Source organism: Clupea harengus, chromosome 5 (genome assembly GCF_900700415.2).
Source record: "Clupea harengus chromosome 5, Ch_v2.0.2, whole genome shotgun sequence".
NCBI lineage: Eukaryota > Metazoa > Chordata > Actinopteri > Clupeiformes > Clupeidae > Clupea > Clupea harengus.
This window is the reverse complement of record NC_045156.1, coordinates 22,036,578-22,061,603: the sequence shown is the minus strand read 5'-3', so window position 1 is coordinate 22,061,603 and position 25,026 is coordinate 22,036,578. Positions and strand designations below refer to the sequence as shown.

General features: G+C 43.5%; 2 protein-coding genes across 3 annotated transcripts in view; one reads left to right on the top strand and one right to left on the bottom strand.

Moving 5' to 3' along the window:
- Nucleotides 1-135: 135 nt before the first annotated feature.
- atad3 (ATPase family AAA domain containing 3) lies at nt 136-10,097 on the bottom strand. The gene is made up of 16 exons (XM_031568110.2): nt 9,748-10,097; nt 9,140-9,216; nt 8,752-8,853; nt 8,227-8,286; nt 7,951-8,020; nt 7,339-7,504; nt 6,557-6,626; nt 5,610-5,765; nt 4,666-4,722; nt 4,400-4,525; nt 4,078-4,202; nt 3,693-3,744; nt 3,502-3,572; nt 3,000-3,167; nt 1,814-1,922; nt 136-1,231 (listed from the first exon to the last, which is right to left on the bottom strand). The coding sequence occupies exons 1-16, from the start codon at nt 9,938-9,940 to the stop codon at nt 884-886; spliced, it is 1,950 nt and encodes a 649-aa protein (XP_031423970.1). The 5' UTR covers nt 9,941-10,097; the 3' UTR covers nt 136-883.
- A 5,625-nt stretch (nt 10,098-15,722) lies between these two features.
- The window catches only part of nckap5l (NCK-associated protein 5-like), a 68,053-nt gene continuing 58,749 nt past the window's right edge, over nt 15,723-25,026 (top strand). Inside the window, exon 1 of one of the 2 annotated variants that reach the window (XM_031568106.2) lies at nt 15,723-16,098. The gene's annotated coding sequence lies outside the window, so the exon portion shown is untranslated. Of the gene's footprint in view, nt 16,103-25,026 lie in introns of both variants that reach the window. The other variant, XM_031568105.2, reaches the window with a different exon arrangement.

Sequence of the window (25,026 nt, the reverse complement as noted above, 5' to 3'; positions counted from 1 at the left end):
CTTACCATTGATTCATGTGAAACCAACAATAGACTGACTTGCTGGTGGTCCATTTAAATGAAAGATTTTCACCCATTTATATATAGAGAACAACACATACAAGAAGGCTTTTTAAGAAATCATTAATTTTTACTGTTCATAAAAACATAAATTTCCATATACATTTATAAAATGGATTATTCATCCTCTTTATATTAGTGACACAGAATTCTTATTCTTTCAAGTAAACTAACACAGATGATTCAAATCATTAATAAAATACAGAACATCAGACCATTTATCATCCTTCTTCTCATGAATATATAGTTCTACCTGCTGCCCCTCTCCTTCCCATCTCACACACTCACATCAACACAGACTACAACCAAACAAGTTACAGCGGACCTCTTGATGTGCCACTCATCTTATGCGTGGCACGCTCCATTCCAGAGCACTCCTTTGCCTCATCCCTCTACTCTCCTTCCTCAGTGCTGGGCTTAAGACAATTGGATGATGAGATCCCAGAACCTGCAGCAGCAGCACCCCCATACCAAAGGGGTGCTCAGGCACCAGAAACGATTACACCCCAACCCCACCCCACCCACTCCCAGCATAGGCACAGCATTACCCGGTCGTGAACACTGGCGCCAGTCTCACAAGTGCATAATTAAGTGCAACGTGCAATAATTTTTTGTGGTGACACATGTACTCTGTCTTCTGACCGGGTGATGTGGCGCTTGTGCAGGTATCTGATAGGGATGATGGAATACTGTTTGAAATGAAGACCGAGGTTCAAATTCTCCCCATGCTCCCACTGATCTTTAGACACAAACAGGCCGGAGCTCAGTAACTGAGGTTATTGGAGAGAGGACGGTGAGGAGTGATGGACGGTAAACTAGGCCAATCACACAGGAGTTCCTTCCTTGGGAGGCGGTGCTTTGGGTTTACCCTCAGCCAAAGAGCTGCCTTCTGATTTGGTCCCATTCCCTAGCTCGTCCCCCATTTCACTGTCCCTGGAGGGAGATTCTACTTCTAGAATGTTCTCAGAGAAGGCCTGCGGCGGAGGCGTGAAGCCTATCTTGCCCAGGCCGCCCTCAGCTGCTGCCCCTCCGGCTCCAGGGCCACCCTCCCCCGACACCGCCTCCGCGTGGAGCCAGTTCATCTTCTGCCGGTGCTGCTTCACCGCCTCGTCCACCCGGGCGTCGATCATGGCCTCCGTCAGTACGCCGTCCTCAGAAGAGTATGCTGCCGCCTGAGAGGGGAGAAGAAGGTATGGATGATAGAGTGAGTGAATGAGTGAGAGAGAGAAAAAGAAGAATAAAAAGAAAGACAAGAGGAAGACAGAGGAAGGGAAGAGGAGAAAAGGACAGAGGATAGAAAATGGAGAAGAGTAGCTAGAGTAGCAACCCAAGAAATGTTTAGCAGGTGGGCTGCTGTCTGACAGACTGAGGCCCCCTAGTGGAGCAGAGGCCTCTCTGCACTCCAGTGAGTGCCCCACTTCTCAGTGCTGCCAGGTCACCTATGGAGCATCACTGAGAACATGTTCCTGAGTTATTTTTAAGCACAGGTGAGATAGGCTCTGTTTCAAAAAACAGAGCTCCACAGCTGAGATGGAAAAAACACCAGCCAGAAAAACAGAGGGGGCAAGTCACTCAAGGGAAGCTTTGGTAAATGATTTATGTGGTAAATATTTCATAGACCTAATGAATAGTTGATTAACAGTTTGGCTGCTTTGTACAAAAATACTGAGAAGTACCAACCAGAGAAGAAAATGCAGAAAAACAGTGAGTGAGTGAGAGTGAAGGAGAAATGGTCAACCTAGACTTCCACTCACCTGCCAGGCGACCCCCAGTTTGGAGATCTCTCTGCCCGACATGCTTTCCGCCCTCTTGGCAATGTCCGAGCACTTCTGCCCGTAGTCAAACTGGGCCAGCTTCAGCCTCCTGCAGATTAATTCATACAATGCTTTTATTCAAAGCAACTTACAGATAAACATTTTCTAATCAGTAAGTGTTCCCTGGGTATTGACCCCATGATCTTGGTGTTGTTAGCACCTTGATCTGCCAGTTGAGCAACAGAAACATACAGGATAACTCTTATCCTAAACACACCTTCATGCAGTGAAGTTCATTTTATTCAACTGGTTCAGGTTATAACTATAGTGTGGTTGTGGGATTAACTGCAAGGAAGACTAAATGCCCCCGAAGTTACATATTTATTAATTCACCAGATAAGTTTATCTAAAGTAACTTGGGCAGGATTACTTTTTAGGGCAGATTAAGTGTACATGCATTCTCTTGATGTTGAGCCAGAGACCCATTTGTACCGTCAGCACTCTATCAGCAACAGGAACAAATAAATGCTGTCACTGTACTAAAACATTTGCAAAAACAAACTCTTCCTAATGATTAAATGCACATATAGTTTTCCTATGTGTTCTATACACTGTGGCTATGACAATATGCGAGACCACTGGATGTCTTCATTTGATTCGCTCCCTTGCCCCAGTGGCTGCTGGGATTGGGCTGTTCCGCTCCCCAGTGAGCGGTAATTAATGGGCTAGTCCAGATGGCTCGGTTCTGCTGGTGTACCTCTCTGCTGCAGAGCAGAGCCTGACGCACGAAAATCTTGACACACTTAAGGACAGCACACCCCCCATTGTCCTGTTCTCACTAGAACCCAAAATTGGCAGTCCGCTTTTGATTGACGCTCACACTTACTTTACCTGATGCAGACTCAGACTGGTGGTTCAGAATAAAATGAAAAATGTGCCCAAATGGAAACTTACAATCTTGCTGCCAAAATGCAAGTGAGAGTGAGTGTTTGTGTGTGTGTGTGTGTGTGTGTGTGTGTGTGTGTGTGTGTGTGTGTGTGTGTGTGTGTGTGTGTGTGTGTGTGTGTGAGAGAGAGAGTGAGTGAGTGTGTGCGTGTATTGTGTTTTTATATCTTTATAGCATTTTTGTTCGTCAGCTTCAGAGTATGCGTGTGCATCGTGAGTGAGTGAGTGAGTGAGTACTCACTGCCTCCCCCCAGTGGCTGGCTCCAGCACATATCGGTCAAAGTACAGGCGCACCAGCCTCTCCCTCTCCTCCAGCCCCGGCAGGGCAAAGTTGACGATCTCATCAATGCGGTCGTTTATGGCCCAGTCAAATTGCTCCGGCTGGTTACTGGCTAAGACCAGCATGAACCTGAGGCAGAGAGCACACAGAGATTAAAACATCTGCCAAAAGAGGAAATGTAAACACCGATATTCTCACGGGTACACACTGAGGAGACATGCACTGGTGAAAAGCAGGCCATTTTCATTAACCAGAAATGTTTGAAGAAATGCACACCAAAGAACAGAGCACATCGACGCTGGTAAATGCTGAAGTGCATCTGATTTCTTTACACAGGTACATGACACATCAATACTTCTACAGTACTACAAAAGAAATTAATAAACGTAATGACTGCAATGAAGACACTGCAAAGGCTAAAGGTCATGATGACCACTTAATATTGGCATAATAAAGGACAAACTTGTGGCTCTGTTCTCCAGTGCGGTACAGGAATGCATTGAGTGTAGCTCTGAGATCCTCACTGATTTTCTCCTGCATATGACAGAAAGACAGACAGACAGAAAAAGAGAGTGATAAGGAAAGAGAGAAATATAGAAAAAAAAGACAAGTCTGTGGATTGGATGAAATTGAAGCATCAACAATGCAACTCACAGTGGATCTTTTACGGAGGAATGCATCAGCTTCATCGACGAACAGTAGAAGGCTGTGTGAGAGAGAGAGAGAGAGAGAGAGAGAGAGAGAGAGAGAGAGAGAGAGAGAGAGAGAGAGAGAGAGAGAGAGAGAGAGATCAAGATCAGTAAGCACTGGGCATCTCATTAAAACTCAAGGTTATGACAAACAGTTGCTCTCTTATCTAGCTCTCTTAACTGGTTTGAGTTTAAATTCTCCCCTCCATACGTTTGCTGCTGTCTTGTCTTTAAGTAGCTTTGTAGCAATATGTAGTCCATGCTTTGGTTAAACAATATTCACCTAATACTCCACTGAAAAATTCCTTAAGAGGAAGCAATACAATGTGCGTCACACAGTGGTGCATTACCCTCGTCGGCTAGTGTTGGCCCAGTCGAACACCTTGTGCATGGCCGTCACGCCCTCACGCCCCATCGGTGCCACGTCACCACCCGTCATGATGGCATAATCCATCCCAGAATGCACTGCCAATTTCTAATCAAGAGGACATGAGTAGACAGATTTATTGATGACATGCACACCCACACCCAAACCAATGACAAGCAGGGATTTAGTGCTGCACCAGAATAAAAAGAAGCTAGGACTCTTGACTGATAATATGCAAGGAAAAGAGCCTAGAAGGTCCATTCCTGCAAGGGTAAACTTCGGGTGAGGGTAACAGGGTAACTCACTTTGGCAAACAGGGTCTTGCCAGTTCCCGGTGGGCCGTACATGAGGATGTTGCGATACAGGCCACGGTTTTGTCGCGTGTTCCTTGTCGCTATGGCAATGTCACGGACGCGCTCCTCCAGGACGGGCTGAGAAAAGGCCAGAGACGTGTTTGTTTCAAAGATGTTTCTGCGAGTGTTGTGATGTGCAGAAGATGGAGATGACTGTTGCACAAGAACATTGCAATGAGGTTCTCAATGTGTGGACCCATACTGGTGCTGATACTCACACTAAGCACAACTCCCTCCAGAGCATCCTGAGGCTTGCTGGTCAGACGCCTCGTCACCTAAGAGAGAGAGTGTGAGTCAGAAGAGGGAGAGGTAAAAAGAGAGGGAAAATGAGGGAGAAGAGAGGGAGAGAGAAAAGATAAACACAGATAGTGAGAAATAAGGAGAAAGACGGATAGAGCAAGAGAGAGGGAGGTAAAAGAGAGATCGAGTAAGAGAAAAGAAAGAGGTCAAGAACCCTTTAAGGTGCACTAAACTTTGAGGTAAGACAGAGCCACTCTAATCAGCTAAAAGCTCCTCAAAATGAATTCATGACTGTCAGCACAAGCATAGGCCACGTGCCAACTCCTCTCACTCACACACTCACTCAAGTAGCAGTAAGTGGCAGGCTCCCTCATCTAAGTCCAGGCTGTTAAATCTCCCAGTTTCCACGACATTATGTGCTTCTCAAAAGGTACCTGGGCACTTCACTTCACAGAGTTGTGTGAAGGAACTTTTGCCCCTGCAATCGCCTGGGCAACCACACTGCTGTTCTGTTGTGCTCCAGTGCTGCTAGTTGCCCCCAATCCACCTCCAGTACGCTCACCTTCCTGAAGCGTTTATGTATAACCCTCTAGCGTTAAATCTGACTAAGGTAATAAATCTGATAAATATTGGCCTTACTAGACTGCACTGTAATTACTTATTTTCAAAGGAAATGGATGAAAAGGTTTCTTAAACGAGGTTTTTCAAGGAGTTCTTGCCAACCTAATGTAGGAGTTAAAAGGTCTCAATTATTTTTTATGTGTGTGAAAAATTGCTTGAAATTTGGCCAATGCTCACTTGAGCTTGAGAACAAAACCTCCACACAGCATTTTGGAGAAGAGTGAACTCCAGGAGCCATGGCACTCTGGTGGGGAAGACAAATGCTTCGAGCGAGAGGGCCACAGGTCAGCAGGTTCTCTACCTTGATTGGATGCTTGATGGCCTCTGTCACGGTGATGCGGGACGTCTCGCGGACCAGTGAGGGTTTTCCAAGGCGAGCCTCGATGAACCGTCCAGCCACGCCTGTGGCGTTCCGCGCTGAGTAAACGCCAACTGCCAGCAATGACAGTCCTGCCACCTAGAGGTATGAGGCAGACACTGAATGTTACATTAAGTACAGCACTCAAACACTGAAACGTAATGAAAAAACATTCTTTTGTCCATACTAAATGTATTTCTGTCTCACTGATGCTTACAAGAACAACCTAATTATGGTCATTAGAATAACACAAAGAACATATTTTAAGTTATATCACTCTAGTGCAGGGGTTTTCAACTGGTCCCAGGGACCACCCTTCTGACTAGAAAGTAATTTGCGGCCCACTGGTGTGCCTGCGTGCGCATGCGGCGTGTTTTTAACCACCACCACGCCCCCTCCCCCCGCACACATATTCTGCCTATAACACTTAAATATGTGAAATTATCAGGGTAGATCACTAGCCGCCACGCCCCTCCCCCTGTGCACATATTCCGCCTGTGGCACTTGTTAGTGTAATTTCTTTGCTGAATATGGGTCTACATCAGTATATTTCAGGCAATTCAGACTTTAGATTGACATATTTTTCTTATTTTAGATATTTTTCACAATATTCAAGAGTAATCTGGAAATGTGTTGAAATATCAAAACGGATTTATAAAAATTAAAAAAAGTCAATGGTGAACTAATCAACATAGGCTCATCTCGCGGACCCCCTGCAATACCGTCGCGGACCACCAGAGGGCCGCGGACCCCCTGTTGAAAACCCCTGCTCTAGTGTTTGGTACATAGCACAGTAAGGTTCACAAATCTGTCCTATCAGCATTATTCATGTTTTTTCCTTTGATACTTAAGTGAATGCTGATATTTCTACACTATAGAGAGGAGCTCACCGTGGCTGTGACTTTATCCCAGTCTGACACGAAGGCCCGGAACCCTTCTCCAAACACTGCCCCCGCAGTTCTAAAAAACACACACACCCACAAAAATGACATATGGACACAAAGAAAAAGAATGAGACTTCACAATTTCCAATTCGCTTACACATCACCCTGGACTAACAGCCATATGTGTGTGTGTCTATACTTGTGCTCCCAGGGACTGAGAAATCTGCATGAATGGGGTTTCTCCCCACACTAAAACGCCTGACTCTCCACATCAGCTAATGACCAAGCTCTTTATTAGCTGAGTGAGGTGTGCTCATTTGTTTCAGAACAGGGAAAGACCCAACTCATGCAGTGCCGCGAGACCCCACAAGCAACGCTGGGAAACGCTACCATATGGTGTGTGTGTGTGTGTGTGTGTGCGTAGGTGCTTTATCGTTGTACTGCATGGCCTGCGAGAGACGTCTTTTTTTCTGAGTGTGCATTTCTGAGACAGAGTAGGATTGTGTTAGAATGTGTGTTTTGCTGAAGTGTCAACAAGCAAACTAATGTTATAGCGAAAAAGCCCACATACCCACTAACATCCATAGCATAACATATAACATCAGGCTAACAGAGTTCTTCACTGCTGCAGATGGAGATCCAAACCAAATGTCCAACAAACCATGCCTCAGTGTCTGTGATTATATCTGTTTATGGCCCCAACTCACAGTCTACCAGTCTGCGTGCGTGAGTGTGCGAGATTGTGTGCGTGAGTCTGCAAGTCTGAGCGTGTGAGTGGCCGTCCCTACCGTATGCTCTCCAGGACGGTCTGTCTGTGTTCGACGGCCTTCAAACGGATCTGCTCACGGATAATGTCAGCGTTCTCCCGCTCCACGCGTGCCCGAGCTTTAGCCTCCGCCTCCACGCGCATCATCTCGTTCTTGTGACGTAAATCCATCTCGTGCTCGATGGTGGCTGTGCGGAAGAGGAAAAAAAACACAAAAATGTTCAGGCCTCTCCACTCAAACTAAGCAATAATCTGAACCAGTTAACTACATTACATGAGCTCTACATAGCAGGTACACATGTGTATTTCCATTTAAGGTCAAGTAACCCTAATATTTGAGTTTCCAACTTCTCTTATACTTTCTCTGAGTTTTTGTTGTTGGTTTACTGCATAGGTGGGAGGATATGGGCATCCTTCTAAGTATAATTTATCAAAGGTTCAGGTTCTTTCAACCAAAAGAGTCTGCATCACAGGCCATGACAGTGCAGAGACTTAAGATCATAAGCAGCTGTTAGCAGCCACTCAACCATTCCCTCATCTCCCTCCACAATACAGTGCAGCATCTCCTTACTGCTAATGGACCAGTGTCACCAATAATGTCTGTGGAGGTGGAGAGGGTGTTCCTGTTCCTCACCTTTTCTCATGGCCTCCTGCTTATGAACAGACTCCTCCTGCTTGCGTATGTTCTCGTCATTGATGGCTTGCTGCAGATGAAATCAAACATGGTCTCTATCACATTTCCACCAATCCATGTGCAAGGCACTGCTTTCATATACAATTTCACCAGTGAGAATGCAGTATAAAAGGCACCTCTGAATATGGATACCTAGGGTTTGATCATTTGTCAAGGTACAATTGTCCTCCGTGACGTCCATTTCTAATGGTCTCAAAAGAGAGCAAAAACACGTACCTGCTGCCGGAGCTGGTCCTCGTACCTCTGCCTTGCCAGCTTGTCCTGGTACTGAGCGCGCTGTGAAACAGACCAATGTCACGATCACTGGGTGTACCTACCAAACTAATGACACAAAGCTAATCTAGCATGCTAAAAACCCATCCCCGGAAAAAGTCAACCAGAAACAAATGCTAATGAATAGCCCTGTTCATAGTGTCTGAACGCCAAGTCCAATTTTTGGTTCAAGTTCTTAGCCGAGACAAAACCACCTTCTAGTAGAAAAATTGCCATACATTAATGTTCACAGAGCTGTATAGAATCTCATGATCATTTTCTGTCAAGGCTTGAAGGGGAGAGGTTTACCAATAGATAGGTAGATAAAAACTTCATTGTCACACAACAATGTTGGTGGTATTCACTCCTTACTACTGGATACTTGAAGACATCTGACCTTCTTTGACCTTGGGTTGAAATTAGTGAGGGTGCACCAACTGTTTAGCTAACAGCTAGTGAAACTTGTGGAGCAGAAGTATTGAGTCTTACAGACTGATGCTGCCTCGACTCCTCCTGCATAGTCTTCCTCCTCTCCTCGGACTGGATGCGAATCTGGTCTCCTTTCAGCTGCTCCAGCGCCGCCTCATACTCCTAAGACAGAGAGAGAGAGTCAGTGAGATGTTACAAAGGATGAGTAAATACCTTAAGGGTTTGAAAGCCGAAATCAATTGTATCTTCGTCAAATGTTCCTAGTGGCAGCTATTAAAGTAATCACTGTTACTAGGCGGAAACCCACTGTCCCAACAATGCAGTCATGGGTACAGCATTTATGGCTACTCTATAATACAGTAGAGATGACTTACAACTTGAGGCTCCAGAGAAAGACATTTTTGAGGGCCCTGCTATGCACACAATGCATTAGATCCTGTTTAATTACCTTAATCTTGGTCTGGTGCTCCATTTGAACACTCTGCTCTTGCATCCGGGCCAAATCCAGGGCCTCTTTAGCATGACCTGCAAAGGAATCAGTGAAGCGTATCAAATAATACAAAAATACCTAGTTTATTGAATGATTAGCATTAACATAAGTGAACTTGTGTAAATAAGTGAAGCTTGTTCATGACCATATAATTTAATATATAGGCACATGACACTGACAGGCCTGCTTGACCACAGGCACATGATGAGGGATTGATTCTGAACTTTGAACTTCTACCCTTGATAGTATAATAGGTAACAGGCCGGCGACAATGAAAGTAGCTTACAAGCACACCTGAAGAACTACATTTATAAACACCTATATGGTGATGTATCATTCCTTAGCGAACCTCTCATAATTGAAGCATAACACAGGTATTGACGAAACACAGCTAGAGTCTATAATAACGTGCTGAATGACACCATCCATCCTCATGGTGACCATGAGACTGCGATTGAGGTCCGTTGCATCATCTTCGTCAGTGTGCATCACTGAACATATTCACTAGCTGAGCAAATACATGTCTTTATTGTATGAACGATAACCTAACGAAACACTAAACTTACGTGATTTGTCAAGGTCTTTGGCTGCCTGGGCCGCCCGTTCCAGCCCCGTTGGATCGAAGTTGCTCCATTTGTCCTTGGGTCTATCACCGCTAGATCCTCCGGATCCTCCGGCTGGCGGAGGTGGAGGTGGCGGCACCGGCATCTCCGCAGGAGCCTCGGGCTGCCCTCTGTTAAGGCCGAACAACCAAGACATGTTGTGGTTCTAAGATGAGCTGTTGACGGCCCGCACCGGTGGCAAATATCCCTCTGTCAGTCAGACACCGCTTACTACACACGGCAGCTTTCTAACGTTACACTTCCTCACCACGCGTGTCAAACGGCATCCATCTGCGCAAGTGCAAAAAGGTAAATCTTACCCCCGAATAAAAATCTCCGTTGATTGGCTGAAAATAGACCTCACGCTTTCCCGTTGGCTTCTCGTTTGTCCTCAACAGAGGTCATGGAAAGAAGCCACACCCATCACTGCAGTACGGTATCCGTTAAGGAACAAATTATTATTTCGGATTGTTTTATTATAGAACCTTCGATTTGTTCTATCCAAGGAAAAGGGGACTGAATGAGAGAGCCATGTCTCATGACACTCCCCCTATGTCCCATATGGTGAATTACCAGTTGTAACTCGTGTTTCAAAACAACCGTAGGGCCTAACCATAATCATTTCACATTTAATAACTACAGTATTCATTATGCATTACACAACTTTAAAATAATAAAAATAATAAAACTCATACCAACTACTGAGCCATATGTCCCAGGTTAATCATAATTATCTTGGTACTATTATATGTATATGTACATGTGTATATGTATTACCATGGCAGTAATTTAAAGGGGACCAAAGCACCAAATGCACACACACACACATGCGTACACACACACACACACACACGCACACACACACACACACACACTCTCTCTCTCTCTCCCTCTCTCTTACACACACACCGACACACACACTTGCAGCTGTAGTGAAACAATTGTTTAGTGGAACTCTACCAAACCTGCAGAAGCCAGCCCACATTCACTGCAATCAATTTGTGCATTTACCACAGCTTTGCCAAAGAAATCCAAATCTAATGTCTTATTATAATATTACAGAGAATAATGCTTGCCTATACATACAGTGGATGACTTATAACTGGTGGTGGTTCTTGTCACAAAATACCTTTAATTTATTTGACAGCATAATTGTGTTTTTCTAAGGTATCATTAACACTGCATGGAAAGCATCTGTCTTGCACAACCAAATAGCCACAATACTCGCTTAGAAACACATATAGCAATATGGACCCACTGAATGGGTCCTAGATGCATAGTCCCAACATTCTGCAAGCATGTGTACTCTACACTCCCTAATAAAACCACAAGGTGTAACGTAATCTCTTTCCGTGTTACTAGATCGAGGAAAACACAAACACCACATTAGTTACCATAAGTGCCATACTTACTTACAACACTAGATGGTGCCATAACTCTAGGAAGATGCCTTACTGGTGGTCTTGCCTTGTCCTGCTCTATGAGTTTCACAGCACTGCATGTTTCAGGTCTCTCCTTATACTCGATTCCTTGAAAGGCACCATGTGAAAGCCTTTATCATAATCTAATGACATGAAATTAAATCTCATTAATCAAATCAAATATGACAAGCAGTTTATGCAGAGCTGGAGAAAGGCAGAGATAATAAGAATTATATGTTTTTATATGTTATATGGTGTGTGTGTGTGTGTGTGTGTGTTCGCGTGTGTGTGACTGAGATAATTGCATTCCTTTATACACCTAAGCACTAACAAACTTTATAGCCCTTTATGGGCCCCAAGGAACATAGTGATAAAGAGCTGGTTTGCATATGGAGTGTGGGATTAGGGAGTGGATGTGGATGTGGATGTGGAGTAACCTGTTTCCTGTCTCTCGGTTCTGTGAGACTGCAACCTTTCAATTAATATGCCTTTATTGTGGGAAACCTTTTACTGTTTAAACATCTTTCCTATGAATGTTGATCTTAATACACCATCATTAATCATTCATTTTCATTTACTATGACATATTTGTACAACACCCCAACAAACATGCTTTATCTCACATACGTTTTTGTAAATTATGCATTGTGCTTGTCTACCACACAATGCTCTCTATGTATGGTTGACTGATATATATGCATCTGTTTTGGCCGACCTAAACAATACGAATTTCCACAATGTGGAAAATAAAGATATCTTATTCTGTATGGTCAACCAGAACATTCATGGTCCCTTTTTTGTGAGTTAGGATACAGCCAGTATTAGGTGTGTGTCATCATCATCATATCGTTCAAAATTTGTAAATGTCTCCTGGTAATCTGTTGCAAATGAAAATCAGCTTTCAACACCCTACTAAAGTGGGGAAGAGCTTTCCTCCTTATCAGTTCATGAAAAGGAAGCTGTAACGTGATCAGCTGTGGGTTTTTGTCCCCTGCTATTTCAGGGGTCTCATGAAATTGTGTATGAGATGTTCCATCTCTGTCCACAGTACCTAGCACTTTGGGCTTGGTCTGTGTGATATTTGATTGAATCACTTTCTCAAAATATCCTTAACCACTGGAGTGTCAGATCATCATCCAGTTTCAGTCAGTTTTATAATGAGAGGGGTGTGGGTCTGAGGACTGTCAAGCAATATTGGAGCCAATGCTACTCCAGTTTTCTGAACCTGTGATATTATCGTCTTCCTATGAGCTACTGACTGAAACTGAATCTCCCTTTAAAGTCTTCTGGGTTGGCATGGCAGTTTTCTATGTGGGATTTGGGCACAGAGATCAGTGATAACAGATAGCCCCGGGTCTGATCAGCTGTCTGTGTACCGACACCTCACTTAGGCAAGACTCCCCCTAAGCCTCACCTCTTCCCCTGGATCCCTCAGCCTGAAGCACTGGCCTAAACAAACAATGGCTTCCAACCTCCAGATGATCTGCGTGCCCATTCCCACGGTGAAATAATAACATCCTGGGATCTGTTTCAGGGGAGTTTCCAGCCAGGACATCTGTACAGCGGCAAATTGAGTTTAATCTGCTTTTCGTGACGTTTTGGAGGGCCACAAAACGGTGTCTATCTTGGAGAATAAAGTGCACCTTGTGTTTCTGTGGCTCATATGGTAGAGGAGGGTGCTAACAACACAGAGATCATAGGTTCAACTCTCAGGAAGAAAACACACTAATTAAGATGTGTATCCTGCGCATCAATTAAAAGCATCTGCTGAATGAATATGTTATGTTATGAAAGTTAGCTCACAAGCAGACACTTTATACTTGCAATATTCTTGAATGGAAGCGAAGTTTTGTTATTCCATAGCTGCACACTAAAATTACTGTCTAACACAGAATATCAAGATGGACTGGGGAAGTATTGCTTCCAGCATGGGGGGAAGTAATGTGCTGGAACCCTGAATTTAAACCATGTATGTTGTATTGGGTATAATTTAAGGACAAAGCAAGAATGTGTTTCACCGTCAATGAGCCTAAAAATGATAACAGCACCACTTCTTACCTCACACGATGATACATATAAAACGCTTTCATATATTTATTCATTCATTACAAAGAACTGTAAAAGTACCCCCCCCCCGCCCCATTTTGAATTCAGAACTAGAGAGAGAGAGAGAGAGAGAGAGAGAGAGAGAGAGAAAGAGTAGTTTACACGTTACTTGGGCTCAGCCATTTTTCTGACTCAGTAAACAGGAATCAATGACGTTTTTCCCTGCAACAATGAGGTGTCATAAATTTCAGCCAACTGAAAGACAGCGTGCAACAAAAATGGACACAATTCAGGAAGGTCAAGGTCACTCTGGTGTGCTTTAGCATACCTGTCAGGATCATGATCTTCACCTCATCTACACTTCTGCAAATTTAGGTCAGACACACTGTCCAAGAGACACTGTCCAAACACATTTTACACTGTTAATGGCCATTTGTCACTTGCAAATCCATTACAAGCACTAATGTTGCCATTGTTTTAGTCTGACTGCAGTATGGCAGTGTTGCCCAAAAATGTTCTAGTTTGTCATAAAACGTGTTCTAGTGTGTCACAAGATTTGGGGGTATATTTGTGATGAAGTTGCTGTTGTTTTTAGACCAAATCTCTGCCAGATAAAGGAAAGTTGAACATTACTTGATATAATAGAAATGTTTCTCTTGTAGCATTTAATAAAAACCACAGGCGCTTTTTTATTTGGTAATGGAAAGTTTAACTAGCTCCTCATTGATACTGATAGCATATTGCCACATCAGCATGGGATTTTCAATATCGTTCTATCATCCACCACATATTTTATCCCAGTTCTTCTTCCAGTGTGGTTGGCTACATGATTTTTTCCATGAGCGATAAATCTGTCAACTCTTTCTTATCCATCATCAGTGCCCTGTGTAATGGGCCTAATGATTTCAAATGTCGCACCATTTGTAAATAAAAGAGGATAATTATGTCAGAAGAGAGGAATGTTGCCATAGTACAATGCCATCATTTCCTGAAGTCAATTATTTTTAGCCATTGTAGGCAAGGGTAAAAGAGTTGGCTGCAGTGGGAGGAAGCAAACTATGGACTGTCTGTTTCCTGTTTACGGGTTTGTGTGTCTGCCACTGTAAACCTGGGCTGGGACTGCGTGAGTGGTCCACAACTGGAAAAGACAATAAAAGACCTTTAATTCTTTTCACAGCTACAGCTGATAACACTTGCCAGGTTAGCCGGTGATTTGTAAGTGGCGGTCAATAGGCGTAAACCAGTGCAAGCTGTTTTTTCATATATTCAACACAGTGGGGTGGTTTTAAACAACAGCCAGGGGCTGGTGCTTTCAAATACAAGATCCTGTAATTACTGCCTTCGCCACTTTGCCATCACATCACTTGTGTGTGTGTGTGTGTGTGTGTGTGTGTGTGTGTGTGTGTTATTTAAATGTTTACACAGTTCATCAGTTGAGAGTATGAATGAAAGTCATCACCATCCACTGATATATCCTGTTGCTGTGTTATCCTGCTATTGTGTTATCTGTCGTCGGGCTCCAGACATAATAAAAAGCTTTTATCCTTTCATTTTCTGCCATCTGTTTTTTTCTTTTTTTTCTTTGTCACTTGAGGGTTAATTAATGTGTGTTAATTGCTGGACTTTTTATGTGATTGTGAGATTCTGGAATGAAAAACAAATCAGGTTTCTCAAGGATGAAAGCATTCTAAAAAAAAAAAATGTCTTAAGGTAAACAGCATTCTATACATTTCTTTTCTCAAGGTAAACAGCATTCTATACATTTCTTTTCTCACAAGGACAAAAACATTTGAAACATTTGAATGTTTTCTGATACCATAATTACCATGTCAATCTCTACCAAAAGGTTTTCAGTATTTATCTATGTTGCAGCCAAACAACATTACAAACCAGAAAACAGTTATTGAAGGCCTGACAAATAAGTTTTGCTCTAAAACTAACTAACACAATCATTCATGGACACAATTTAGCAAAGGCATTCAATCTTCTTTCTCTGTGCGATTTTTGCTTCTGAATATATATTTTATTGAGTGCTCGACAATACTAAATACTACTTCTTTATATAAATGTTCAAGGCCTCTTGTTTTTCAGAGTTGGATAATTGCACTGCCGCTGCTATTGAAGCGTTTTGATAAAATCAAGGTTAAATTGAAAATAATTGATAAAGTGATGGTTCAAATGCGCAATCGTATGTGTTTGTGAGGAGCTCAACCAGTTACCCCTTTCTCATAACATGCATTGTGGGGAGATATAACACAATGTTGTAATTACATTAGGCCTACCCTATCGTAATGTAATAATATGACTCTTCACATCTTCTGGACCAGACATGATGGACTCATTAACTGCAAGTGATGCATGATATGGACTGAACCACAGAGAACATGATTTGGACAAAACTCTAGGCATCTTGCCCCAAAGCCAACCAAAACTACTGATTGTGGTCACTTCATTGCAAAGTAATAGCATGTATTACTTATAGCCTATGTTGTGCCTGTAATTGAGGAGACTTATTTGGTCAATGAAATGATTACTCCAGTGAAAAAGACACAGAATGTAATTTCGAACTGAGTTGTGAGGACCACACATGTGTCGTCTGGTCCAATGAGATCGGCGAGGCGAGAGAAATTTAAAGCCATGACATCACATTTCCTGACGAGTGCTTCCAAATGCGGAAAGACCTCGGAAAGCGTCTTTTTCGCTGTCTCAGGACAGAAGGAATGCCGTTATTTTAAACAATAAAGGCTAACGTTATTGCTTTTCAACGCGTATTTTTGGACGTGACACAATTTTACGTCGATCCCAAAGCCTATGACTTTTTGCGGCTCTCCATGCACCATTTTCTGCAGTAGGTAAGTTCATGTTATTTTCCCCTACAGTATTCTGTTACACACTGGGTGTTTAGGGAATGCCGGAAAAATGTGTGGACATGGAGCGGGGACGAACATTGCGGGTTTCTCAAGGATGTAGACCTATAGCTGAGCCTCAGCGTGTAACCACAGATTTGATGTTATAAATCCTAGCCACGATACGTGACTGCATGTTAATGCAATTACAGTGTTATTGTTACAATGTTATTACGGGGCTGTACTAACTAACGCTTTCCACCCCTTCGCTGTGTTGGGGTTAATGTAGGAGAGAAAGGCAAGTCACCTATCCAAAATGAATGCGCTCAATCGAGACAGCACAAGGCATTTTTAAATCTAGGAATCTAGGACTACTCCTCAACAAGCCCTACACAGCCAATGTTCGATTGTAGGACTAAGCACTAGCTAGCGGCCCGGCTTCTGTAACTAATCTATTCTTTGCGACACAGGCTAATATGTTGGTAGACGTTCTCAAATGCTTTAATAGCTTAACTCTGTTGGCTATATAGCGTGTTGGTCTGTGTGTGTAAACATATGATACAAGACTGTTAAAACCCCCACCCCATAAAAAGATTAAACACGATTTATTTGGGGTGTGTTCCACCGAAGGCAACATCTGCACGGATTATCCAGAAGACCTTTTGTTTTAGGGTGAAACAGCATCTACCGAACGCTGTTCCGCTTTTTATGGGCTCTGGTCAGACAATACAGATGCCTTGCCTTGTTATCAATCTCGCAGTCCACATCTTGAAATCATTACCCAATAGTCGAACGGGTTGTTTTTGTTGGAAAGGGTTGTTCGGTACAGTAAATCTGAATTATGTGGAGACAGTGTTGCCAAGGCACACCTGTGAACATTTCCAAATATTTACACGGGTCTTTTTTTCTTTTACTTGGCCTATTCTGGGGCCGCTGCACCGAGAAGGCTAGTCGTTCTGACTTCATCCCCCTCTCTCGCTCTCTCTCCCTCTATCCCTCGCTCTCTCTCAACCAGCGAATCATTATGCGAATTGCATTCTACCTTATAGCGTATTGCTCATGGCTGCTTCCACACATGACTTCATGGACTTGGGTTAATGCCAGGTCACCGTGCAACCTCTGATTAATTTATGTCCAAGATTACATAGTTTTGGTTAATAATAAGCACAGTAAATTCTTGGCTGCCACACACTCTTTCCAAGGCAGGCAGCATCTGGAGTGCAGCATGACGATGATAGCCAGCATGATGGTGCTCTATAACAAAAGAATGCGTTTTGTGTAAATACTTGAGATTAGGTCAGCGGTCTCTATGTGCGTGAGATGAGGAGAATTAGTGCTCTCATTCTGAGGGCATTTTTGAGGTTCTGTAAAGACTAACCCCTTGTGAGAGGAGTTACACACCACAAGCTCTGCTGGAAATACAAACATCAATACACAGCTGTACAAGGAGAGCACAGAAGTTGACTGAGATGTTTGTGTATAGTGTACATCTAAACTACACAGATATAGGATGAAGAGTTTCTGCATATTGTTCACCAGTGTGTACTACACTGCATGTCATTTAATCTGTGTCCTGACCTCTAAGCCTGCATCAGCTCCCATTTAGAGGATCAGGTGTTGTTTTCCCTCTTTCCAACAATAAGAATGAAAAGGCAGGAAGACTGTAATGGCAATTGTTATATAGAATGTTAATGATGATATCACTATGCAAAAAATTGAATTGTCAGTCATAACAGGTTTGACAAAAATAACATGATTTACCACATTCTTTCAAAACCATATAACCCAAACAATGGTGTGTTAGTCTATAGCTCTATACGAGTTATCCTGAGAACTGATTTGTTTGTCTGAGAACTGATTTGTTTTGTTGGGTTCGATCCAACCACTGTGCCAATGCTGTATCCCAACAAACTGAAAAAAGTGTTATCTGGCTGCCAAACTTAAGGCAACAGTTTAAATATACCGCTCTCAAAAAAGGCCTATTTACTCTCTATGACCATGTCCCTGGAAGAATACATGCCAATGTTGCTGTTGCTAAGGGCTGGCCTATGGCATTGCGGTGTTTCGCATAATTACATGAGTGGGATGGGGGAGAGAGGGGTTTGTGTATCAGGAAGCAATTTAATCGGAACTCCTTTGATTGTTATCTGCCTTTGATGGTGCATGGCTGGTCCCCAGAGGCAGGGCTTGGCCACATATTGGTTTTAATGGAAGACAACTGCAGTGGTCAGCCCTGAACCAATGACTCGTCAGACCCCTTTCAAATCAGCGCAGAATGTCTCTCCCATTTTAATTGCCCCCTCGGACTAATACCATCAGTTCAGGGGTCAGATGCAAGGGCACTTTAATGAGTTTTTATCAGAGTTGGAGGGGCCTCGTTGAGTTCAAATCAAGACCAGTGGGTCATGACGTACTAGGACTATGAAGAAGACTGTTGTCCCTAATAATGATTTTAACTGCTCGGTCATGATGCGGATGATGTATGCGAGCCATTGAGCACAATTGGCTGACTTGCAGACAACCCCAGCCACATGCTTGCAATAAGACTACTGAAGTTTGCTGGTTGGTGATTCACTGGGTCCACATACATTTGTGTATGTATGTTTGTGAGTTAAGTTAAGTGTATAAGCTACTGGATGACCTAAATTTCCTTCGGGATTAATAAAGTATCCATCTATCTATCTATCTTAAGCCAGGGTGGTGCAGTGCAAGCTCCTGTATGGACAGGTCACCTACAGACCTCTACAGACCCCTGAGAATTTCCCCAATACTAACCCTATCCTTGTTATCCTTAGAGGGGAACTCCGCCTTTTTTCAACCATACATTTCTTTTCACTGGCTCACAACCAAACAAAGCTGCCAGAGTTTACACAAACAGATTTGTCCCTTTGGAGCGATGTCTGAGTCCAAATCCAAATACGTCAATAGAGATGGGAGCTTGCCTTGTTTTGGTCTGTAACTCATTTAAAGCGTTAAAGTATGAAAGTATCAGAATCCTACTTCTGCATTATCCCCTCAGTTAGCAAATCAAAGATATACTCCAGGCCAGTAGTGGCACTGAAGTGCCAGTCCTGCTGCATTACGCAGTTGGGTGAGATACTAAAGGCGGGATGATATTTTTCTTAAAATGGACAAAACATATATAATCGTAAAATAATAAGGCAATGTAGCAATTCTGAGACTAAATCAATATTAATTGCAGTCATTCAATAACAGTTTGCAGAAGGTTTTGTTTGAGAGATTTTGAAGCACAAACCTCAGTCCTATCACTGTCATTGTAGGAGAGTTTAGATTTGCATGTTTCTCCAACCTGGCTAATTTGTTTCTGTAAACTCTTTCCTCCCTCTGCCCTATACGTCTCTTTCCACCATCTCTCTCTATCTCATCCTTCGTTTTGCAGTTTTGCAGTTTTGCAGTTTTTTTTTTTGCTAATCATCCTTTAAGTCCACTCTCTCACTTTACCACCACTCCATTTCGCCACTTGCTCTTAATGTCTATTGGGTTTCAGTTCTCCAGAGAATCAGACTCCTAAGACATGAGGAGGCATGTTGGCTAAACACGATTGGGGAATAATGAAATTTACAGAGCTCTTGTCAAGTGAAGTTGTAATTCATCAAACAGGGATTAATGTTGTTTGAATAGATTTGGTACAGTGCCCCATTACATTGACTATAGAATAAGGGGATTGATTTCATTCTCTGCAGCATACAGGCCCATTGTTGCCTCATTGCTGTGTGGAATTGGCCGTTAGCTGATATGAGGGTAGTGCATATTAAGACTAAAATGGCAGTCTATGTATAGATTTACACTAACATGCCTTTGTGAGTGCAGCTACTGGGTGAGGTAAAATGTTTTTTTCCCCCTTTGCTTGGCTTCTCTCTGTGTGAAAGTCTTCCTCTCAGCGTGTATAATCATGTTAGAAGCCCGAATTCTGCCATGAAGGCCTGCAAACAGCATACAGGCATACGCATGAGTATGTTTGTGTCTGTGTCTGTCTCATTCTCGCTGTGTGTGTGAGGGTGTGTGTGTGTGTGTGTGTGTGTGTGTGTGTGTGTGTGTGTGTGTGTGTGTGTGTGTGTGTGAGGGTGTGTGTGTGTGTGTGTGTGTGTGTGAGGGTGTGTTTGGATGGCAAACAAAGAAGATTAAACTGCTCACTCATCAGCATCACTACTTTTGTGTTGTCGGTACGCATGATGTACCGGTGTGTTTGCTTGTATATGTGCATTTGTCTGTGTCTGTGTGTGTGTGTGTCTGTGTGCAGCACACATGCATGCTTGGGTATAAGTGTACGTGTTGTGCTTGTTTGCGTGTGGGCTCACATTTCCCTTCTCACATTAAATCAATTGCCACCCTGTCATTCTAATCCGCTGCACCCTCTTGATTTTGATTGCGACTCCTTTGACCAGCTCGGTCACATTTTTTCTGTGTCAACGGGATGATGGATGCCTCAGCAGAACACACAAGTGATAAATGAAGCCAAGCCGAGCCCTCTCGGGGAAACCTCCCTCCCACTGCCATGCAGATGTTTTACTGGCCTGGCGCCTCCTTTGTGTATCAGGTGAATTTCCGACCATGACGTGTGAGATGGACTGTATTTCAAAGCTGTGTTTTCAGCTGGCACTTCTGTCATGCCTGTGCCACCTCTGTCCCCATATTCAAAATGTGAGGGTGACGACTTACCAGTGCTGCAGACTGAGATGGGTGTGTTCGAGACATTCTCCCGGCCTCATCCCTGATGACCAGATTAGCCGCGGTGTCACATAAACATTTCACCTTCCTCCAGAGCGGGCACCGGTGGCGCAGAGCAGCATAGGAAAGTGACGCCGCTGCTCAGCCTTAATGTATATTTCAAAGCCTCTCCCACGCCCCATTTTCTTGATTCACTTCTCTCTCTCTCTCTCTCTCTCTCTCTCTCTCTCTCTTTCTCGATCTCTGTCACCCTCTCTATCTCTCCTTTTCTGTTTTTAACCCTGGAGCCTTTGTTACGTAAGCCAACATATGAACAAGAAAGGAGTAAGTGAGATCAAAAGAGATGAAGAGAGAGAGAGTGAGATAGAAAGCAATAGATGCTATTTATAGTAACATTTTGTTGTATGTAATTGCTGCGTGTGTTTGAGGTGGCTACGGTTCATGGTTAGAGCTGTCAGTGGCTCCCTTCTCCTCTTACACTGAGGGTGGCAATCATATTGTGTTTGCAGTTGGTAACAATTATTTCAGCCTTTTGATCTCTGAGATTGCCTCTCTCTCTCTCCTGCTCTGTGGCAGTGTGCTTTCCACACATCTCTCTCCTCAGGGTTAGTTTGTCAGTAGTGGAAGCTCACTCGCCTGTGCTGGATGGTGTCTTGCTACACTTGAAATGCACACAAACTATTTTCCCGTGAAAGACCATGTTTTTCACCGTCATACCAGACCCCCTGGCTTATTTTCACTGAAACACAGTTATGACTGAAGCACAGACCAACCCTGACTGGCCGTTGAGGGCCAAACTCTGTGGTCTCTCTTGCGCCGTCAGGGGGAGGCTTTCGGCCATTTGGTCGGGCCGTACATCTCTGCCACTGATTTCCGTGGCCCGTCGGAGAAGCTGCCAAGCACGGTGACAGATTGGTTGGCAGGCAGGATGGTAAGCGCTGTTCCGAGCGCTCTGCATCAGTGTTGTCAGATTAAGCTGTCTCCTCTGTGCTGGACTGAGACGCGTACTGTTTTGATGTCTGTCATTTGCCATGGTGCTGGCAGTGGCAGCGAGAGTGAAACTATCTATTCTATTCTATTATGGTATGTTCTATTTTGTATTCAATTTCATTGTAGTCTATTTAGTTGGATTCCATTCTGTTCTATTTTGTTGGATTCCGTGCTGTTCCATTCCATTCTATCCTTCTATCCATTCTTTTTTTTACAGTATTGTTCTGTGTTGGGTTACATTTTGTTTTGAGCCCCTACTCTTTTTATGCTGTCTTGCTGTATTGTAACCGTCCTCTTCCTTTGTCCTCCCCTCACCCCAGCAGAGGGCCCAGCATGCATCCTGAGGTTTCACCATGATGAATGTGTTCTTTAAAAGCCCAGCAGGCTGCAGGCCTGTTCGCAGGGACACCCTTCAGATAGGAGTCATGTGCTCCTCCAGCTGATAAACATACAGGCTCCTTCATGAGCGTCGGACGACTGCACCCCGGTGAGGGGGGATGGGGGTGGGGGCAGGGCCCACGAAACAGGAAATAGAAAGTGAAATGGAAACGGCTTTATCTTCCTACCCACATTATGCAAAGCCGTGTCCAGGAGGGGTGCAGAGACTGCGGTCGCCGTGACGGCCAACCCTGAACGTGAAATGCCAGATCTCAGATGCTGCCGGGTGGAGACAGGGGCTGTTAGGTAGATTATTAATGGTTTGGTCTGGTCTCCTTGCCGTGATCGCCTGTGTGTCCCTGGCACACAAAGAAGCTGGTTGTGGAGGAGGAAGTCAGCAGAGCTGGTGTTTAGCTTCGGGTGCATTTGTGTGTGTGTGTGTGTGTGTGTGTGTGTGTGTCTGTGTGTGTGTGTGTGTGTGTGTGTGTGTTTGTGTGTGTGTGTGTGTGTGTGGTGTGTGTGTGTGTGAGAGAGAGAGAGAGAGAGAGAGAGAAAGAGAGAGAGAGAGAAAAGAGAGAGAGTATGTGGGAGGTATGCCTTAAAATGTTTTGGAAGTAGTAATTTATGGATGAGCTTTTAGTCGTGACTTGATAGCTAATATGTGTCAACAGAACCATGTCATAAGCTTTTAATGGCATGCTTGATGCAGCTAATTTGGTTATTACTGAGGGCAGAGCAATAATATATGATTGAGTATCAAAATGAGTGAGTAAGTGAGTGAATGAATGAATGAATGGAACGGAGAGAATGATGAGAGAGAGAGAGAGAGCGAGAGAGAGAGAGAGAGAGAGAGAGAGAGAGTACATACATCATAAATCATTAGCGCTTCAGCACCTATAATTATAGTGGAATGAGAGAATTACCTCCTGGTTAGTGAGAGGTCAAGTGAGTGCTGTGTTGCCTGAAAGCAGTCATCATCTTAAAAATGTAATGCACGTCTCTCATTTTAAAACAATAATACGTATTTCTACTTTTTATTTAAATTTCTTTAATAATGTATTATATCAACACAAAAGGTAACACTGAGAGCATTTCGAGTGAGTCCACTCACAGCAACAACAACAGTAGCAATAACAGTTCCACTGCTACTCAAAGTACTACCTCGAAAACTACGGTCATGGCTACTAGTTAGACTACAACTGCTACTGACAATGAAACAATACATAGATATACCTTTCAAATAGGAGAAACACCAGTTATGACAAAAAAGACAATAGAAATATAAAAACAAAAGGATCTTATGGCAGGACTCTATATCCTGCTCAACTATGCATTTTCCTCAGGCAATCCCTCCCGGACTCTATCGCTTGTGACATCAAGAGAAGTCGGCATGGACTTATTGAGATGTATTTATTAAAATGCAAAGCTTGGATATGTCACATCTCAAATGCTCCCGCGAGTGCACCAGCAGGGATGCCTTGAAATATTTAGGCGTTTTGGTCCTGTAAAATTTTTTTATTTATTAAAGATGCTGCCAGCGCCGACAGCTTTAAGGAAAGGTGTAGGAAACTCCCGCTGTACTATTTGCCTCTTTGTCACCTTTCATTTGTCACAGAGGCTACACTGGTCCAAATTTTCAATCTTCTTTCATTGAGACAAAGCATAAAAAAAAAATGTCCTCCCCTCTGCACCTGTGGGAGTGGAACAGCACCGGAGGTTGGTTTTGTTTTATCTCAGTCAGTCAAAACGGGGGTCACCGTCTCGACACAACCAATTTCTGCCGTCCGTGATGAATGAAATGAGCTCCAGGAATTGATGTTTTGCTGTGCTGGCGAAAACAAACACCCTGTAGTGGCGGCACCTGGGTTGTGTCTGTGGTTAGAGAGACGACGCTGCGAGCGCACTGACCTCGGTACAGCGAAGAGAGAGTAGCCACCAGTCAAGATATATGAGGTTTCTGAAAGGAAGGGGAAAGAAAATGACAGTAACCTGAGGTCAGGTCAGACTGACACGATGAGACACGATGAATGGAGCTATCTCCCTGTCATCCATACAGTTCATACAACCTTCACCCCTGTCAGCATATACTGGCATTCAGATACAGACTTGTGTGTTATTACTGAAGCATACACATATATATTGAATATGCTCTTTGTCTCTGTGTCTCTTTGTTCTTGTGTGCACCTAAACTCAGACTTATACACACACACACATGCACATGTGCACTGTAATATATAACTAATGATGACCGAGCAATTTTAGTGTTTATATTTTTGCATAGACACTGAGACAGAAATATGTAGATGCACAAACATACCTCCAGACATAAAACACACACAGACATGTATTTCACAGACATTTCTTATTCCTGATTTATATGCACAAATGTTGTGTTTGTGCATTTTCTAACACACCTAATGCACACACACACACACACACACACACACACACACACACACACACACACACAGGAAGCGTAATGAGGCCACCGGAGCCCACCCTTCTCCTCCCAGCCTCTATCTTATCTTTCTCTCTTCCCTCATTTCTTCTCATCACCCCTTTCATCTGGATTCGGTTGCCATGGAGCAGGATCAGAGCGGCAGGCTCTTTTTTGTCTTTGTTTTTTCTATTTGTTGTTTTAGGGGAAGGGGCCTGCATGCATGAGTATTTGATAATTACCATCCCAGATCTCTGCATGGGTGGTAACACACACATGCACACACACACACTCTGTATAAGCTACATGTATGCACTGACAAGCAAAGAGAGAGTCAGACACATACACAAACACACACATACACACACGCATGCTCTAATTTGACCATCTATCATCAACATGTATGCACTGATCGTGCACAGATAAATTCTCACAC

What these genes read in the sequence shown, in the direction of transcription:
- atad3 (XM_031568110.2), bottom strand. Translation starts at nt 9,940, where the DNA reads ATGTCTTGGTTGTTCGGCCTTAACAGAGGGCAGCCCGAGGCTCCTGCG. An exon ending in AGCACCAGACCAAGATTAAG is followed by an intron (nt 8,854 to 9,139) that starts GTAATTAAACAG and finishes TCTCTGTCTTAG; the next exon opens with GAGTATGAGGCGGCGCTGGA. An exon ending in TGGAGGGAGTTGTGCTTAGT is followed by an intron (nt 4,526 to 4,665) that starts GTGAGTATCAGC and finishes GCCTTTTCTCAG; the next exon opens with CCCGTCCTGGAGGAGCGCGT.